Source organism: Gallinula chloropus (genome assembly GCF_964237585.1).
Source record: "Gallinula chloropus genome assembly, chromosome: 19".
Classification (NCBI taxonomy): Eukaryota; Metazoa; Chordata; class Aves; order Gruiformes; family Rallidae; genus Gallinula; species Gallinula chloropus.
Window position 1 is genome coordinate 2,114,516 of NC_140104.1, and position 20,493 is coordinate 2,135,008.

A 20,493-nucleotide genomic window follows, 5' to 3' on the forward strand; every position below is an offset into this window, starting at 1 on the left:
TTTCTGGCCCCAGTGGAAAGGCAGTGAGCATTCCCTGGCAGAAAGGGGTGCAAAGCAAGCTGCACGCACAGCAGGCTGCCAGCCAGGAGCTCCAGGGTCCCAATCCATACTGTGACCTTGGGTGAGGCATTTCAGTTCTCTCTGCTTCCCTGTTCTGTGTCCCAGTGTTAACAATTAGGTGTTTCAGAGGATTTAACTAGCTCTTAATTGTAAAGCACCTTGAAAATCAGCTAAATGTTAAGGTTTAGCCCCTCACACCTGAGTAGCAGGGCTGGTACTGAAAACAGAGGAGTTCTAATTGGGTGCCAAGGCAAGGAGCGTGATGATGAGGTGACCTTGGTCTGAACAGAACAGGTTTCCAGGCAGTAACTCTCAGTGGAGTAATTCAGGAGTAGTTCCTAGTTCCTCTGAAGCAGGGAAACACAAGCTGAGCCCATTAGCAGGGAGGGTGTTGGGACTGGGAGAATGGGAGGTTAGGGACAGGGTAAAGGGATGAAAAACATGCTGTTGGGCAGAGGTAGCCTGAGTTTGGATGTGTGGGACAGGAGGAATGAGGGTTGTGCTCAAAGTTGGCAAGAAAATAGTTAAGTTAATAGGTTGGGCAGGGTGGATGAACAGGGAAAACAGGAATGAGGTGCCATAACACCATTTTGACCAAACAGAAAGGAATTTAATGGTTTGGATTTATTTTTTTTTCCCCTGGAGTATCTCCTTAGAGATGCAGGGCTGGTGGTTTTTTCTCTTCCCTGCTCAAAACAAACAGCACTTCTTAGGAAGCGACATTCTGTATGATTCCAGCCACTTCAAGCAGCAGCATAAATCAACCCTAGATGGGGTTCAGCAGCATGGCTGGCACATGTCCTTCTGGAGCCCCCCACAACCCATAACCAGTGTAGGGTGCCTAGCTAATCAGGTCACCAGGGTGAGTTGTACTGCCCTAAACACAGTCAGTGGTGGGAGCCTCAGGCTGTGGGGCTGGCAGTTCCATTTATAACTGCTGCACTGCTCGATTTCAAGGTCATTCAGAGGGGCAGTTGCCCATAAAATAGACTTCAAAGTAGTGCTTATACTTGCTTTGGTGCTTTGTAAGAAGAACTGTGTATTTTCTGGGCTCTCTGTTTTGGTATTGCATGGCAACTGTTTTGGAGAGTGGAGAGAGGAAAATGCATAAACACTTCTACATCATGCAAAAAGCAGGTTGGTTAATGGTTATTGATGGATGGCAAATGCTTTGTGATTTATGACAGAACAAGTCAGCAGAGCATGGAGCCTTACAAAACACACGGGACAGGTTGAGTAAGCTCAGAGCCTGCCCTGGTTGGCAAGCTGGTGAAGTACAGATAATCCCAGTTAAATATCCTTAATTGTTATCCTTATGTATACGTCTTCCATTGCTCAGGATCATGTTGCAGTTGTCATCTGGTGGCAATTAGGAGAGCACTGGCATTGCTACCAGAAATACTACATTTCTTCTAGGAGAAGGTGGTGTTCTCAGTGCCTTGCAATTTGTACCAGTATGTAGTAGAATCAGTATTTCTTGTAATATATGTAATACTGCCCAGTGAGCACAACCCAGCCCTTCCATAGCACCACCCCATCTTGTGCTGATCAGATGGCAGTCATTTAATTGCACTAGTCTGGGCATGATAAAAAGAGGGGGGAAAAAAGTTATTTGGGGCATTTGTTTTGTCATAAAAATCTTATTATAACAGTAGGAAACCCATTCAGGTTGAATAAAAGTCCAGGATGTAACAGAAAGCTTTAAATCCACCCCTTAGGCTCCATCATCAAAGAACATCTGTGGCTATTTGTAATGTGCATTTTGCATTTTAAATCTCTAGTCTGGTTCTGTGCTGTGTGAGTACAGCTGCTCTGGATGCTTGTCTCCTGTTCAAGAGATGCTTTCAAACAAGGCCCTGTTCTCTGGGCACCTGGGCTTCACCCCACGTGAACCTTTGGCTCTGAGCAAGAAGGAGCTGTGCTGAGCTGGCAGTTCTCTGGGAGTGATGTGTCACATCACATCACAGCCCATTCAGTTTTCACTTACCGTGGTAGCTGCATTGACACCACAAGCTTTGCTCAGCTGCTGAGCTCCGTGTGAAGGCGTTTTACAGGTGCCAGGCCCTGGCAGCTGAGGGTCCTGGGGTTAAGAGATGAGATGAGCAGTTAGCCAGGGGGCACCTTCAGCTCTGGTAAGTGAAACGAGTGCTCAGGTCTGGACTGGGAGCAGCAGCCATGGGGGTGGCATGGGAAAGCTCCAGTCTCCACCCGGGTGTCTCCCGGAGCTGCCTCCAGCTGTAGATGAGCACATGGAGCTGCGTGGGCTGCCGCTGTCCGGCCAGGCTGTCTCTGCTATCTCTTCCAAAAACACTGGAGCCTTTGTCTCTGGCCTTCTCGTGGCCCTGCCATCACAGAGCCCTTTCTGTGCTCTCCTCCCAGCACGCCCCTCTGCGCTCAGGGGTCTTTTCTTCAGCTGCTCTTTGTCTCTGGGTGTTTATTGTGCCTGCTGCAGAGTGTATTTGTTTGGGAGAGGGGAGGAGGGGCTCCTGTTTGTGTGGGGTTTATAAACCTAGTCCCCTCTTCAAAAGAGATGCTGAGCAAACTGGGTGGTGTTAATATTAACCCTCCGCTGCCCTGCGTTACTGACAGTGCATCACTGTGCTGAGATCTCGGTGTGAGAAATGCTGGTGGGAGGGTGTGAAGTTCTTGCTGGGTAGGGCAGTGAGTCTGCTCGCCCTTGGTCCTAACTGCCCCTTGGTTTTCAGTGGATGCTGCACGTGGGTATGGGCAAAGAGTTACACATCCCAACACAGGGAGGTGTAACTGATTCTAGGACTCCCCCCGCAGACCTTCTAGAACTTGCTGTTACTGCAAACACCAGCTCACTAGCCCTTACTGTTTGCATAACTGGCTCATGCATCCTGTTTATGTGGCTGTATCAGACGATACCTCTTCATATTATCATGACTCAAAACTTTATGGCTGTGTACTTTAGGGCTTTGCTTCTGAATAAGGTCCTAAACCCAGGAATTCCTGAATTTCCCAGTGTTGCCACTTGTAGTTGTATAATACCCTTTGAACCAGCTGTGGCTTATAACCAGTTTGTTGATATGTTGATGGTTAGGATGGCTCTTACTGTTTCTTCAGTACCCATGGTCCCCTATTCCAAAAGAGAGCTTTGAAAGAGCAGTGAAAGATCAGCAGCTCCGAAACTTTCTTTCCCTTGTAATCACAAAGTGCTTTGCAATTATGTTTGTTGGAAAATAAACACAAAAAACCCCCAAACAAACCCAAACAAAAAAACCCAAACCACCAAACCCAAACAGAACATTAACTGTCTAACCTCTTTCTGCTATTCCTTCATGAGAGGATGGAAATTTGTAACATGAAAAAAATCTCTTGGCCATCTCTGTGAGAAGCTGCAGCAACATGATTGCTGTAATGTTAGAAGCACCAAGAGGCAGTTTTGTGTTGCACTGAATCTGTGGTCAGCATTAAGTGTTTCAGATCTTTTTTTTTTATGAGGATCTGCATAAATGCAGCATCACATCATGCAAATACATTGCTTCACGTGTGATAAAATACTTGTGTGATAAAAATACATTTGCTTCAAAGATGGCATCTTTAAGTTACTCAACTTCTTTTCCCCAGAAGTAAATAGGTTTCAATTCAGCATTTTGCAAAGTAATGCAAAGATTATTTTTAAACTTAAAAATGGCTAATGTCCTGGTGTTGGGGGTTGCAGTTCCTGCGTTGTGGCATCTACGTATTATATTATTGCACTGGGAAAGAGTTCAGCAGGCTGAGTTCCTTGGCAGGGATGGGGGGGAGAGTGTAGGAGGAGAAGAAATGCAAAATAATGCAAGCCTTTGTGAAACATGAATCCATGCACTGGGTCTGAATAAACCCATTCAAAGACTCAGGTGTTTATTTTCCAGGACCATTCTAAGCTCTAGCCTTGTTGGGTGGCTTGTTTTCTTTATGAACTGACTTTGCCTCATCACTTTCTCTTCAAGGAACAGTTTCGGCTGCAAAGCGCACAGGGATTCCAGCACCCCGGGAAGTGTCATCATCTGTATCCAGAGAGAGAGCTGTACTGCGTGGACAAACCCCTACTAGGAAAACACAACCCAGCCCCACCTCTTCTGGTACACCGACTCCTACGAAACACGTGCGCCCCACCAGCAAGTCCAAGCAAGAAAATGAAACTGGTGACAAAGCTGTTCTGGAATCTCAGGTTAAAGAGCTCCTGGCAGAAGCCAAGACAAAAGATGCTGAAATTACCAAACTCCGTTGTGAGTTGAAGAAGTGCAGAGAGAAGGGGTCGCTTAACGCTGAAGGAATGGGGGCTTCCAACCAAAATTCAGAGGCAGTGTCGCCTGCTGACATAGACCCGTTAATACGGACCCTCCAGGAAAGAAACAGGACTTTCCAGAAAGAGCTCGCTAGCCTGGGGGAAGAAAACCGTGTCTTGAAAGAGAAATTGCTTTACCTAGAGAACTCTCCCCTCTCGGACACAACAACCAGCAGTGGAGGTGCCAGCAGCCTCCCAACACCAACTACCCAAGAATCCAGTTGTGGAAGCCCATCGAAAAACCTATCGAGAGGTGACAGGGATGAGCACAGGCAGCGTACGAACGCGGGCGCGCTGCGCAACTCGGGCTCTTCCAGCAGCGACGTGACTAAAGCTTCCTTGTCCCCTGATGCATCTGACTTTGAACATATAGCAGATGTACCTTCCAGGCCAACATCCTCCAACAGCAACCACTTCAAAGGTTCCAAGTGCTCCACTGCAGGAAGTTCTCCAAACAACATTAGTGACCTTTCTGTGGCATCTCTTACAGAGAGAATACAAAAAATGGAGGAGAACCACCACAGCACAGCAGAAGAATTACAAGCCACTTTGCAGGAGCTGTCGGATCAGCAGCAAATGGTGCAGGAGCTGACAACAGAAAATGAGAAGCTAGTGGAAGAGAAAGCACTCCTGGAGACTTCCTTTCGTCAACATAGAGATAGAGCAGAACAGCTGAGCCAAGAAAACGAGAAGCTAATGACTCTCCTCCAAGAGCGATCCAAGACTGAAGAAAGCAGAGCTCAGGAGGGGAAGGTCCTTGAACTGGAACAGAAATGTGCAGAAGTTCTTGAAAAAGCACAATTTGAAAGAGAGAAACTGCTCAACATTCAGCAACAGCTAACCAGCAGCCTACGCAGCTTAGAAGGGGAGCATCAGGATGCCCAGCAGGTGATTAAAAGCCTGCGAGAAGAAAATGAGAAGCTGCTTAAACTCCTGGAAGCAGAACAGCAGAGCAACAGCACAGTGGCACAAACTCTGGAGGACTATAAAATTGCCTTGGAAGGTCTGAAAATTGAGAACAGTTCTCTCAAAACCCAGCTAGAGAGTGAGAAACAGAAGGCTGCAGAAATCAATGCGATGGGATGTACTACTGATAACTCTGAGGTGCAAGAGATGCTGAAAGTAGCCCATGCAGAAAAGGATCAATTAGAAGTATCTTGCACTGAGCTTAAACAAGAGCTGCTGAAGGCAAACAGTGAACTGAAGCATGTTCAGGGGCTGCTAGCTAAGGTAAAGCAGTTAGCTGTAAAATACAATCATTGTTTATCTGTCCTTCCATAAGTAGGTAATTGCTGGGCTTTAGATTGTTACTGGGCCATAGATTATAAATTCCTAGGATTTAAATGGCATTAGTTGTGAATGGAAGCTGAATGGATCTTATGGTATTGTCTCTTTCTGCTGCTTAATGCATATCTTCCCAGGAATAGCTGTTAGCAGAGCTGTATTTTTAAATTTAAAACTAATTTCTTCTGCAGAAACTCTTCTTTTAGTCATCAGAATGGTGCTTATCAAAACTGGAGCAAAGAACACGTCAATATAAAATTAACTGATGATATGTGAATAAATATTAGTGAAAATCCCTTGGTAATCCAGATGGAGAGAGGGGCACGAGTAGTTAGCAGCAGATATTAAATTCTGATTAATTAGTAATAAGCTGTAGGTATCATTGGTCTTGAGAATGCAGGGACATGAGCTTATGGTCAGAGAAGCTGCTGTTTATGGCAATGTGACTAGTGATGCACAGACAAGCTGCAGGTGAGATTTACAAAACTGAGAAATATTCTGCTTTGGGCTGGGTAAAGTAATGGGGGAAAACGTTATTTTAGACTAATTTTTCCTCTGCCTCACTTGGTAACTTGGAGCTTTGGTCCAGGCAAGCTTTCAGTTACTGTTCTGTGATCCCAGATGCTCGGAGGAGAGCTGCCCTGTGAGCATCATAGAACAAGTGTTAACAAAGCATGAACCAGCAATTGATTATGCCTCACTGCTGCAGGAAGCGTGATAGCTGGTGTGTGGGACAGGGATCATGGGAAGAACAGTAAAATTGGCTAGCTCCAGAGGAAGAAGAATGCTGCCAAAAATCACCTCAGTGATTTGAGTCATTTAGAAAATCCAGATGCCTTTTCAGCTTAAATAGGTGACCACAGCAAATGGGGTTAGAGTAGAGGAAGCTCCTGAGTGCTTACTGGAGCTGCATTTTATGAAGAACAAATGAAAAACTGCTGAGTGCTCAGCCTCTGTACCAAACTCTTATTGCTTGGTTTGGAAACCACAGATTTCCTCCTTTTTCCCTCTTCCTTTCCCTCGAATTAAGCTGGTTTGAATCATTGGCTATTTGTGACACCCAAATGAGACCACAGGCTTCTGTAAGGCTGCTTTCAGTCAGTCTGTGCCAGTGCTGCTCACTGAATTGGCAGCGTACACCTTTCCCATGGCTTCTTTGTAGTCAGAGACCTCCCCTCAAACGTGGAAGCATCGATCTGTGGGTCTGAGCCAACACACTGAAGCGCAGCGGATTCCCCCTTCAGTAATTCCAGATGTCCTATATCCAGAAATATACTTATCTGCAGTAGTGAGTTCTACTGTGTATATTTTCCCAATCCATTGCAAATGCACATCCTAAAAGCAGCCAAATCGTTAATGTGGATGAACTGATCGTTGTCTTGGCCCTAAGGCAGTGATAGCACTCTCATAATGCAATACATAAACAGCTATAATTCCTTTCTGTTCATTACCTGCAGAGAGACTGGTTTGGAATTATGGTCATCACATAGAACTCTCTAATTTCCTTTATAGCATCTTGTTTTTTTATCTTTATTACCAGGAAAGAAGACTGACATTCATAGCTCATTGTTTCCTGAGACTCTCATTCACATGGAAACTCAGTTTATGCAGTGCTTAGAATGCAGGTTCAGTTTTTAAGCCCAGTAAAATCTCTAATAAGTGGTATCTCTTAAAGTAGCCAGACTTCCAGCTCTCTTTCCTTCCCTTCTAGGCTGAGAATGAGTGTGGTCAGCTGAAGGAGATGTGTGACCGGCAGGCTGAGCAACTGAGCAGAACCAGCCAGAAGCTGCAGGAGAAAACCTCAGAGAATGAAGCCCATATAAAAAACCTGAAAGAGACCATTTTCGAATTGGAAGACCAGGTGGAGCAACATCGTGCTATAAAACTTCACAATAACCAGCTCATCAGTGACCTAGAAAGTAGGTGGACCTGAAACAAGTGATTTAACTTACTGAGAGGACTCAGTTACAGCTGCACCAGGGAGCAGGAGGCGCGTCTCGATACGTGTTCGTGCACAACAGTCACTATTTTAACAGTTGGTGTTAGAGAAATAATACTCAAGTCTGTCTCCAAGGCTCATTCTTCAGTGAAGAATGTTTGCCTATTCCAGAAACGGGAATCACTGGCCTTTTAAAGAGCTTTTAGCACTAGTAAGAGCTGTGCAGTACAAGTTGCTGTTGCAGTGTGGAAGGGGAGCTGCCACCTCGTGGGATGAAGAGCACATTTCACCCACCGCTGTCACCTGGGGTGCTCCAGGGGTGTGTGTACTGAATAGGGGATCCTGTAAACTGTAATACCTCGAATTAATGATCTATTTCAGAGATACTCGAGTAGCACATAGAATCATACACTGGTCTGGGTTGGAAGGGACCCCAAGGATCACAGAGCTCCATCCCCCCTGCCACAGGCAGGGCCACCAACCTCCAGGCCTGGAGCTACACAAGGTTGCCCAGGGCCCCATCCAACCTGGCCTTGAGCCCCACCAGAGATGAAGCAAACATCTGGTGTTGATTCCATTCCTGATTCATTGTCAGAGCATCTTCATTTCAGTTTAGTCTATTCAGTGGCATCACTAGAAGCAGAATGAAACTGACTGCTCTGCTGTCCCGTTTCCACTTTTTGCCCTTGTCCTTATGTGTTTAATAGTCTTTTCCCTTTTTACTCTTCCTAGGTAAAGCAATGAAACTGGAAGAACAAAAACAAGATACAGAGAGGCAGCTGAAGGCCTTGACTAGGCAAATTAAGGTAATGCTTAGACACCATGTGAAAGTTAAACTGAGTTTTTACTGCAATACAGAATTTGAGAGAAACATTGTGGTTTCCTAGAACAGTTGTACCAAGTTCTTTCTACATCTTTTCATACTCCATTCTCTTTACTCACTTCCAGCTGTTTCTTTTCCTGTGAAGGAAACAACTAATATCCATCCTTTGCAAATCACTTTTGCTTTTTACACCCATGAACTTGTGCTGCTCCGGAACGGCTGCTCCTGCCTCATGAATCAGCAGCAGCAATGAGCTCTTCTCAGTAGCAGTACTTGTAGTAGTATCACAAGTCTGAATGATCTGTAGCTATGGAAGAGCTTTCATTGTATGTTTCATATTGGAATGGTGAGATTGGCATCAGTTTCTCTGTGGCAGTCTTGTTGGCACTGCCTAAAGAGGCAAGTATTTAGTTTGGCCTTGGCATCATCTTGAAATTGTGGTGAAATCCTGGTCACTTGTGATCACTGAAAGAGAGACCAGTAAGTGCTCAGGTGCATTATTACAGCAAACAGTTTGGGGTTGTAATTGCTCTTTCTAGGAAGACACAGAGGAGTGGAGGCGTTTTCAAGCTGATCTGCAGACCGCAGTGGTCGTAGCCAACGATATTAAGTGTGAAGCCCAACAGGAGCTGCGTGTGGTGAAGAGGAAGCTTCAGGAGGAAGAGGAGAAGAGTGCCAGGCTGCAGAAGGAGCTGGATGAAGTGAAGGGCAGCAACAGGTTGGTTGCTTGCTAAGGCCGGGATTTGATGATCTCTGTGACTGCTAACATGCATGCAAACAGTGCTTTGTCAATAACTCTTCATTGGCTTGGATGTGCATGTTGTCTGTTTTTAACTCTTCTGACAAATTTTGTTGTCTCTTACTCTAAAATGTTTGTTCTGTTTCTTTTTAGCAATCTAGTCCTGTCAACTAGGCCACGAACACTTTAATCAGTAAATATCAAGTAATCACAATATCCTCTTATAGTTTTGTTCTCAGTATTCCACTGTGTTTTATTGCCTTCATAACTCTCTGCAGCTGTATTAAACCATCTGTGGAAAGATTGGTTGGCTACATACATTCAGTGGGACATCCAGAGTAGAACTACTTAATCTGAGAGGAGTCAAGGGCTGTGTATGTTCAAATTGAAATGAGAAATAGCTGGTCTGCTTTGTTCTGCAAGTCTAATGTGTGTTGACTGAGTAATCAATGCAAGTATGAGGATTCCTTATCTCACATCTCCTGTCCTTAATTTGAAACCTGTTATGTGATTAGCTGTGTTAGATGGTCTGGACTGTGGACTGGGTTAGCAGCTGGCTCAGAAGTGACTTTGACATGCAGTGGACCCGCCTATAAAGCATAGTCTGAGAGGTCGAAGGGGGAGCGGTAGTTGTGAACCATCCAGAGATACACTCCAGCACGGATAGCTGAACATGTGGGGCTTCCATCTGTGGGAGTGTGGTAAGAACAAAAGTGACTTTAACAACTGAATCTGGAAGCAGCACAGACAGGTGCCTCACAGTGTTTAAGCAGTTCATGACACTATGTATCACCTGTTGTTCCAAAAATCATCCTACAGTTGAAGTACTGAAGAAGAGATGGAAAACAAAAGATGTATTAGAAAGAAGAATCAACATTTCTTAAGACAGTGCTCTGCTCCTTGTTGTTGTTGTTGCATTGATGCAAGCAGAGCCATCTGAGCTGCAGTGGCAAAAATACCTACAGGGGAATAGAGAGGGGTGAAATTACAAACACTGGTACTGTTATCAGAAAAGTAAGCCAAATTAATTTTGCTGCTCTAGATTTTTCCATTTAATCTCTCTCATAGTAGATACGTGGCTACTGGTAGAATAGCCAGAGGAAGAAGGGAATGCTGTCATTTCTTTCAGGTGGAGTAACAGTCCAGCTTTGTGCATATTTGTTGGCTGTTTTCCATTCAGGAGTTTTCACAGCAGCTGTGCAGTGGATGGGAGTAAAAAGGATGGGAGAGCTTTTGTGCAGAGGTGTATGGATCACAGTTCCTGGATTGAAGGAACAGAAATACTTATTTCAGAAAAACAAAGGAATGTGTTTCAGCTCCAGTTTCATTATCTGAGTCCCTAGTGGATGCAAAGAAAAGCTATTACAGACTATGTATTTAGACTAAATGATTACCAGAGAGTCTTTAAGTTTTGGGCTCTGTTTCCATTCCTGATTTGTTCTTAACGAAATTTATCTTGTTTAGAGCAGGGTCTATATATAAAGACAGGAACATGTAATTTCCTCTCTTTATTTTTTTTTTGTTTTTAATCTGAAGATGTATTTGGTAGTACTTAACTCAAATAGAAGACGACCTGCTAACTTGCAAACTGGGATATTTCTCTTCATGTATAAGGACCATGGCTGCATTGTCAGCTCTTTGGCAGAAGAAGCCTGAATGCAAATACTACTTCTGAAATTAGACACCCAGAACCCCTGTACATACATAGTTCCAGCAGGGGGTATTCTGACACATGTTTAATGAAGTCAGTTTTGGTACCTGTCTCTCACATATGTACGATGTATGTCTGTCTCTGTGTCATGTTGACTATCTGTATAGCTTGCTTTGAGTATTACATTGGTCATGGAGCCAGATATGCTGTCTGCAGTGGGCAATATTTGTTCTCTTTCAAAGACAGGTGTTGAGACCAAATTTTGTATCTGTCAATTTAAGTAGAACTAATTTGACTCTCAGTGTCCACGCAGAGAGTGTGAAACTTCTGTACTGAGTGGTATGGGGAAGGGAATGAAGCCTGTGTAAGTCACTGTCTAAACAAACCAGTGATCAACAGCTAAGCACTGGATTTTTAAAACTGTATTAACCTATAAAACAAATTCCTGAAGTCATCAAAGCTCCTGCTGAGAGCCAGTTCTACACTCCCAGTTATTTCTGCATTCCTGAGCTCACTATCTTCCGCAGCACCTCCCCTTCTTCCACCCAGAAACTTCTGGGTTGCATTTAGTCATCTTTCATAAGCTACTACTGCTCAGAATCAGGAGTAGATTCTGGTACCTGTGGTGACTTCTAATGCATGCTCAGTGCTGGTGGAAACAGTGTGTAGTATAACCTAATGCAGCCTATAAAAGTATTCCTCACACTTGTAATGCTGAGCAGCTGCACGCTCAGCTCAATAGCTGACAGTCCCTAGTGAAAGTTTCCTCTCTGATTGGAAAATGTACCTTCCAAGTAGTTTGCTACTCAGAGGTTTTTGGCAAAATCTCAGCTATCTCTTGAGGGTCATTAGACTCCACCTCATAAATTGATCTTGAAGCCAATTTATCTCCTACAACATCCTGCCATATTAATGTTTGCCTGTGGCTGCCTGAGTTCCTGCCTCCAAGTTTGATTTCACCGTTAACATTCTTCTACTCAGACAAAAAGTCATTTTTGGTTCAGGAACAGCCAAAGAACTTGCAGAAAAAATCCTGATGAGGTCATCAGAGTGCATCTGAATGAAGGTAAGAGCCTCCTGAAGGCATCTTTAACATGGATTAAATGTCTAATTCTATGACTAAGAATGTTGGGGGGAGGTTGGACCAGCGTCAAACAAAAGGAAGAGAGGAGTTAGCCTGTCCCAAGTTAGTAATGATTGAAGCCTATAAATTGATTAGCCCATGCTTCAGACAGTCTTCTATGATATTTTACATCCCAACTCTTGTTATTTTCCTGCAGTAAAATGCAGAAGCTTACAGTCCACTGTTCAGTAACTGTGTTCTCACAGGTGGTGGAAACTGAAACTATATAGTCTCCGTCCTTGGAGGCTTTCAAGACCAGGCAGGATAAGACCCTGAGTAACCTGGTCTGACCTCATAGCTGACCCTGTTGTGAGCTGGAAGTTAGACTTGATGACTTCCTGAGGTCAATCTGAGTTATCCTATGATCCTGTAGCAAGTCACCTTGAAAATTAAGTCATTTTTTAGAGATGCTGTAGGATCAAATAATTAGGTGGTGAAAAAAAAAATGCTGTACTGGGCTTTTAACACAAAGGAAGAAAGTTATTGTTGAAACTACCCAAATTATGGATGGCTCTTTTTGGCTTTCATTACACACCCATTTCCAAGCCTTTCTGGCAAACACTGTTTAGCATCAGTGAAAGTTTCAAGATCTTGATTTGACTCTTTTCCTTCAAGATCCTAAAATGAGTTTGGCACTGTAACATTACATGCCTTGAACCAAGAACATGGAGGGCAGACAGGCTGGGAGTAGTGCTCAGAAAACACATTGTATCTGTAATTAAGTGTGTGACTTCTCAGAATAAATTAAAAAAAAAAAAGAAAGAACCAAATCTTCAAACGGAAGCCTAAAGTGAAGATTGCAGTGTGTCCCACTAATTTGCTGCTGTTCTTCCTCCTAAAGTCTCAAGTGCCACAGCATGGCAGTGTTACATGCTTTTTCTCCTGGAAATAAGCTTGTACTCTATGTGTATTAAACCCTGCTGTCAGTCTGTATGTGCTGATGTGCTGCTCATTTGTGCCTGTGTTTTGCAGCTGTTCTGTCTTACAGAGGTTTGATAGTTCATTCTGCTCTCATGGAAAGTAAGCAAAGGAGAATTTCAGAGCAGGGTCCCTGAAGCATTGTCTGTTTGCTCTAGTTAGTGACTCCTCAGAGGTGTTGGGGTTTGGTGGTTTTGCTTTGTTGTTCACTGGATGGAGATCATTCCATCCTCTTTGGTGTAAGGACCCTGAAACAAACTCTGACTTGGGTAGAGCAGCAGTAGTTACCTGGATGGGTTCATGTACCCATTTTGAATGAGTAGTCCTATATTATAAGAGAGGAAAGCCAGGAACACTACCACCCCTGTCCTTTGAAATTGATTCCTTGGCTTTTTAAATACTTGGTTTCTCCATATCTGAGCAACATAGATTAATTTTTTTCCCCTTTGTATTTTGTATTGTTTGCTCATCAAATCCCAAAGCTGAGTTAGTGGAGTATCAAGATACTCCTTCCCAAGGCTATCAACATTTTCTCCTCTCCCCTTTATTTAATGATAGTGGGGTGATGAACTGTAACACAAAGCTCTGTACTTCAGGGTGGGCATTGTATTGCTGCTTGTAACTTCCCCAATATTGTCTGTATCTCCATAGGTGCCTGATCTCTACCAGCTAACACAGCCCTGAATGGATGTATAGCCAGGCCCGTGAGACACTTCAGGACATACCTTCAACTTGCAACTGAAAAAGGGAAGTTCCAATTCAAGAAAGCATCTCCAGTTTCTTTATTGCCCTGCAAAAGTCAAGTGTATCAAAGTGTGAATGCTGCACAGATCCACCTCCTCATGGGCAAGAGCCCGTTCCTTTGTTCCAGAAGGCTTCTCTTCAGAAGGCTCTGTGAGGCAGAAAAAGTTCTGAATTAGTCTAATGCCAACCAGGCCATAAAAACTAATGGGAGATTTGGGGAACTGAAAGAACTGAGGGCTGCTTTTGATCACAGAATCACAAGGTTGGAAAAGACCTTTAAGATCATCAAGTCCAACCATTCCCATCTTAAGCCAAACCATATCCCTGAGCAGCTCATCTACCCTTCTTTTAAACACATCCAGGGAAGGTGACTCAGCCCCTCCCTGGGCAGCCTGTTCCAGGCTCTGACAACTCTTTCAGTAAAAACGTTTTCTAATATCTAATCTAACCCTGCCCTGGCCCAGCTTGAGGCCATTGCCCCTTGTCCTATCACCAGTCACCTGGCTGAAGAGACCATCGCCCACCTCTCTACAACCTCCCTCCAAGATGGGGATATTTGCCCTGAAACAGAAATTAAAATGTGCCATTTTAAGATTAAGGAAAAAAATTAAAGCTGAGTGTGTATGTCTTAATTAGTAAGTGTAATGTGCTGCATACACGTTGGAGTTCTCCATGTAGGATTATAGTCCTAGTTCTGTGTGTGTCTTGAATGCACATCTGCATACAGATCAGTGTATCAGGATGTACACACACACCCCAAGTCAAGCGATAGGTTACTGAAATCCAGCAGGAAAACTGAATGGAAACCTGAAAATTATTTATTCAGTATCAGCTGCTTTGATGGTTTCAGACTTGTGACTTGTGACGCTGCAGTGACATGCCACTGGGTGGCATGTCTGACTCGGTGTGTGCTAGGAAGAGGGGCAGCACACAGGGAGCATGTCCTGATATGACTTTCACAGAGGATGTCCCAGGAGAGGTTCTGTCCTGGCTGTGAGAATTGCAGATGGAGAGATCAAAAGGAAAAGAAATTAATATCTCAAGGCTCTAGTAACTACCTTCTCAGAAAGGAGTCTTTCTTGTGCCCTTAACTCAGGTGAAGTACATGACTATCAGGGAGAACTTGCTGAAGTTCAGCTTTACAACTGGAGACATGTGGAAAGAGCTTTACTGGGATGCTAAGGAGACATTCAGAAGTCACCATCTCTACCAGGAGAGCATCAGGATTCATTCCAGGACTGGAATTTCATCTCTTGGCTGTGGGATTCCCATCCTTTCCTCCAGGATGCGAAGAACTAGCAAAGGGCCTGGTTTCAGAGCAGGCTGAGCTAGTAGAGAATTCTGTGGGATTGTCCTGGCTTTGGCATGGCCTTCACCTCTGTGCCATGCTGCTGGATTGTGTGCATATATGCACACTTGTATTGCCTTTTCTGTGCTGGCAGCTGTTGAATGTTGGGTTTTATGTTTAAGAAATATATATTGAAGTGCCAAATAAATGTTTAAGTGTCTGGAATTGTCTGCTGGCTGCCCTTGGCCTCTCTTCTGTGCCTCAGTAGCTGTGTGTCTCTTTGTTTCCTTTGGTGTTCAGGAGGATTTAAACAGTGACAAGAAATGTAGATCTCTTCAGAAAATGCAGTTCTGTGGACCTAGGCCACCTGTAACAAAGGTAATCAGAGCAGTTCAGAAATGTCCCAAACATGGGAAAGCTGCTCTTTCTAAAATCTATACATTGAGCCCAGGAAGACTTGCACCTTGTTGGCAATCTCTTGTCCACATATTCCAAACCTAGAAAATGAGACTTAACTCTTACCATTAGAGAACAGCTCACTGCATGCACTTCTCTGACCAGTGAAGGAATGAAACCAGGCAGTGTTTCTGTGAAAAGGACCATGCACTTTAATTCCTTTGTGGCTTGAAGTGCTCTGCTTCCTCCGGAGCTGCTCCACTTAAGCCAGCTGCACTTGCAGCACTGATCTATGTAAACCATTCATTCTTGTTTCAAGGAAAGCAGGAGATGACATTTCATTCATAACCATCCTTTTTGTAGCAGAACTTGCTTAGTCTTTTGTGATGGGCTGAGCTGTACTAAGCTGAATAAATTCTGTGCACAAGGAGTTGTTTATGCTTTGAAGTTATGGTATGTCATGAATATTTCAGTCATGTTCTCCTCTGTGTGTTCATTGCACATGTACATTAATCTAAGTCATCTTCTCCTGAATTAGCTTGCTACTGCAAATTAAGTTCTTACTTTTCTGCTTCTCTAAGAAACCCATATATGTACACATACATAGATCAGCTTAAACAGACTTTTCTCCTTAAAAATGGAAGGTACTAGCTAAATTTCATAACTCTCCATTGCTTGTTGGCTGGCATGTGTGGGTTTAGTTGAAGCAAATCCGTCTCAGCACCATTCTTTCTACCTTTCATGCTATGGTTTGCAGCATGAGAGGCCTTGGCTTGCTGAAGTGATTGTGTCTAATCTGGGAAGTTGTTTTCAAGGTGCTTTACCAGCCTATTAAAAATACACAGACTTAAGATGACAAGAAGCATCTTAATACAATTGGAACTGCTAGTAGCTCCAGCACTTGAATCTTTGTAATTGGCTGTACAGTGACAGAGTAGTGGCATGTGATTTCTCTGTGGACTTCTCTGTGGCATGGCACAGGGGCTGACTGGTTACTTTAACTTTATTCAATGTGTTTGCATCCTTTTGCAGTCTCAGACTAGACTGAGGAGAGTAGTCTGTGAGGTTTGAGCTGCTCTCAGGGTTAAATCCTAACCACTGAAGTAATGACTTCCTAGGGCATACCTCTGAGCTGCTTTATTCTCAAGGTTTGCCACTGGGCTACAGGCATTTACTGCTCCTTTCTTTATTCTAATAGCACTCCACAAACCTCATGCTTGTCCTTGTTACCTGGATAACTAGACAGAACTCTTGCAGACTGACCTATGTAATTCTTGAAAATAGAATCACAGAATCATAGGGGTTGGAAGGGACCTGGAGAGATGATCAGGTTCAACCCCCGCCAAAGCAGCATCCCTAGGACAGGTTGCACAGGTCGGTGTCCAGATGGGTCTTGAATCTCTCCAGAGAAGGAGACTCAACACCCCTGGGCAGCCTGTCCCAGGGCTCCCTCACCCTCACTGGGGAAAAGTTCTTCCTCTGCTCCAACTTGTAGCCATTGCCCCTTGTCCTATCTCCACAGACACTGAGAAGGGGCTGCCCATTCCCCCTGCATCCCATCCTTCAGATATTGATAAACATTAATAAGGTTCCCCCCTTAGTCGTCTTTTCTCCAGGCTGAACAGTCCCAGCTCATTTATAAAGGTGTTTATAAAGTCCAGGCTGTTATTTATGTACTAGCAATGACTTAACTTTGCATTTTATACTCCAAAGCCTTTACTGGAGCCTGTCATTTAACCCAAACTTCTCTGACACTTCTGTAGCATTCCATTATTCTTCTCCAACTACCTCATAAAGACTTGCAAGGTGCATGTGTTTGTTTTATAAACTGTCTCAGCTCTCCCTCCTCTGGCAGGAATAAGCACAAAGGGATTCAGTAGAATGTCATTTTATGAAATGATGCTTTGCACATTTATTCAGAGAAGCCCTACACGTGGGGATTGCATTGGATGGCTTGGTATCTTGAGACAGAAGTCTATCCTCCCTCCATACTTTGCTAGAGTCAAGATTACCTTAGCTTTCATCCTTTCATACATCTAAAGCACAGATGTTACCTGTTGATTTGTTGTTGATGTTTTATTAAGCTGCAGAAGAAAAAATGAAGGGTAGATCTTAAACGTTAGACAGTGAAACACTGGGTCCCTCAGAGCTTATTGGATTAAATGGAGAATGGAACTGAAATGGCTTTTTCTCTAGCCATCTGCCTCAGCAGGCTCCCCTGGCACGCAAGAGGCTTCAATGAATTAGCAAAGAAATAGCCAGTGTCTGCTTAAAGACAGCACCTTCTTAAGCTCTGCCAGAAATAGAAACATGAGTCACTCTTACTTATTCATTAATACCCTTTAGCCCCTTGCATTTTGTAGCCTGTGATGTTAAATGGGAATGAAAAAACACTGATTTCTATTTTTATCTCAGCAGAAGTTGTTTGATTCCCACAGGTGCTTTCTGGCTGGAGTTCTCCAGCCTTCTTATGAAATAATTTCTGGGTTTGTGCTCATGTAGCTCTTGGGTGCCTCCTGTACTTAAAAGTAGGGAAAGGGGATGATACTTCAGGGCCTGTAGATCAGGACACATTTCTTGGGCAGCTGGGAGATCAGGAAAGTAACGTACAAATACAAATACTGTCTTTAGGAGTGACTAGGCTTTGTTATCTAGTTGCAGCTTTCCTAAACTAAAGTTAGGTACTGACACTCCCAGGCTACCTGAGAGCTGCTGGGTAAGTACAGTGTCAGTGCAAAGTGATGTCAGCCAGGACTTGCTGGTACTAATTCCTCTAAGTCCAGCTCCTAATCTTGACTTCAAAATTTCTTTTCAATGAAGTAAATTAATGATCTTTCCTGTTAGAATAGGAGCTTTAGTTCTATTTTGTCTGTCTTCATTCCAGCCATTGAATTTCAGTATTCTTGTGTGTGCTCGGATGAAGGGCTTCATAATTTATTCCCTGTATAACTGCTTATGGATTGTGATTGAGGCTTTGCTTGTTCAGCACGTGGCCCTGTTGATAAGCTGTAAGAATTGAGTTTCCAGAGTTTCTAATTTTGAGATACATATTCTGATTTAATTTGTATTGCTCTTATCTGAACACTGCTCAATTACTCATTTTCAGTTATAGCATTTTAACTGGTAACAATTCCTCCAGTGGTGGTCACAACAGTTAAAAACATAGAGTGTAAAATAACATCTTTCTCTTTGGTTACTTTCCTCATTATACACTGAGGACCACTTGGCTCCTGTGCTGTGTTGAAAGCCCATCTTCAGGTAATTATTGATGACACCTCACAAGTCTCATCAAACTGCTTTTTCAATGATAATCCTCCAGCCTGTGTGAGGAGAGGGAATGATATGGTTAACAACAACAGAGAAAAATGTGTTAGATGTGATGGTTTAATGTTTGCCAGGCACTCCAAGAAAAGAGCATAGCTGTTCTGATGAGTGGTCCACGTTCTGGGCATGGCAGTGACAGAGGTGCATCGCTGGATTCGCCTGACTACTTTTAAAGACCTTTAATCTCTGCTTGCACTTCCTGTGGCCCCTGACTTTGATCTGGTTTCTGCTCCACAGGCTGACAGCTGAAGATGTGGAATCTCTAGAGGCAGATGCGACCAACCGCTGGCAAGGAGTCTGCATGAGCACAGCATCTCCCACACCATCAGAATCTGCAGCCACCGTGAAGTCGCTGATCAAGTCGTTTGACTTAGGATGCTCAGGTATTTGAACACTGTATTTAATCTACCAGTGAGCAGGTTGGGATTTTGTCCTGCTTTATGCTCCTTAATGGATATTTTCTGTCAGTGCTCACTACACAAACACTGCACCGGTGGTTCCCTGTTCTGCCAAGAGGGAGATAGCTGGGTTTGAAGTACAAATGTTCCCATGTTTTTTTTTTTCTTACAGGTAGCACTGGACAAAATATCACAGTTCACAAGGTCCCCAGGAGCCCTCTAAGTGGAATTCCAGTGAGGACAGCCCCAGCAGCTGCCGTTTCCCCCATGCAGGTACAAGGAGCTCTTGGCATTCTTGCAGTTATAAAATGAGTAGATGCAACATTTGCTCCAGCATGACATAGCTTCAGCATGCCAACCTGTGTATGTTTACAAGGGGAAGGGGAAGCTCATCTGTTTATTTGTTGTGAAACATCAAATGCTGTAATACCAACAAAAAGGATCAAAGTGTGTCTGTCTGTTTGACTTGAGCTCCGAGGTCTCCGTGGACGGATGTGAACTCTGGAGTGCAGTTCAGAACTGTAATCGCTGTTGACTAGAAAACAGGTTTTGATTATTGGGAGTGGGTTACAAGAAACATCAAACTAAACTAGGCATGTGAGTTGAGAGATGTGGGATGATAAGTTTCTGTGATGTGTGGTCCCAGTTTCCTGGGAAGCTCATACAGTGCTGAGTGAAGAGCTCTTGCAGTTTGTGCTGGTTTTGGCTGCCTACTGAAGCATAACTGCTCTGGAGTACAGCACCTCTTACGTCACTGCACCAGTTCACTTCGTGGTAGCAATTTTGAAACCTGAGGTGCAGTGTGATTGGACATACTGCTTTTGTGAATGACAGAGAAGTAAGTGCACTGTGCTTCCTGATTTCCACATGTGCTGCTAACATCAGGCTCCTAACCTTTCCGGCCTGGAGAAGCCATCGTCTGTGTCCTGGCTAGGTGGTCACTGGGCTGGACAGAGGATATTCTCCTCTCAGTAAAAACAGTTGTGAGGCTAGGGTGTTTCATTGAGTGTTAGGAAGAATGAGATGACTTGGAAAGATGAATTAACAAATGTGGGAGCATATTTTCTTCAAAGATTCAGCAAAGGAAGTTTAAAGAATGGGATTAAACAAAGGTCTGGGAACTGTCTGTTAGTACCTGGCTGAGGGGGTATTGATGCTGAAAAGTGGGGCTGGGGCTGCAGAGAAACCCTTCTGATCTATGATTCAGGGTGCTGGGGACAGAGGTAGGGTTAGGAACAGGCGTTCTTACTTTGGGGCTGTGACACTAAGTCATGTGCACATAGAAATGTCGAATAGTTCAGGAACCAACATCCTGCCAACAAAAAAACTGTCCCCCTTTGTCCTTTCACTTTTACAGCCATTGATCCAGCTCTAGTTAGAGGTGACACCTTGTTGAAAGGTTTCGTTATTCCTGCATCTGCTTTGTGTTCTTGAAATAGCACAACCATCTTTCTGCCTATTTAATCATGACAGCTACTGTTCTTTTAATTATCTCTTGTGTTCTGTTTGTTT

At 43.8% G+C, this 20,493-nt stretch overlaps 1 protein-coding gene across 1 annotated transcript in view; it reads left to right on the forward strand.

Annotated features, from left to right (window-relative positions):
- SPECC1 (sperm antigen with calponin homology and coiled-coil domains 1) overlaps positions 1-20,493 on the forward strand; it is a 69,829-nt gene that overhangs the window by 25,749 nt on the left and 23,587 nt on the right. The window contains exons 3-8 of the mRNA XM_084272838.1: positions 4,017-5,584; positions 7,350-7,557; positions 8,310-8,383; positions 8,940-9,118; positions 18,821-18,966; positions 19,154-19,254. Of these exons, the coding sequence (XP_084128964.1) occupies positions 4,017-5,584; positions 7,350-7,557; positions 8,310-8,383; positions 8,940-9,118; positions 18,821-18,966; positions 19,154-19,254 (2,276 nt within the window). The remainder of the gene's footprint in view (positions 1-4,016; positions 5,585-7,349; positions 7,558-8,309; positions 8,384-8,939; positions 9,119-18,820; positions 18,967-19,153; positions 19,255-20,493) is intronic.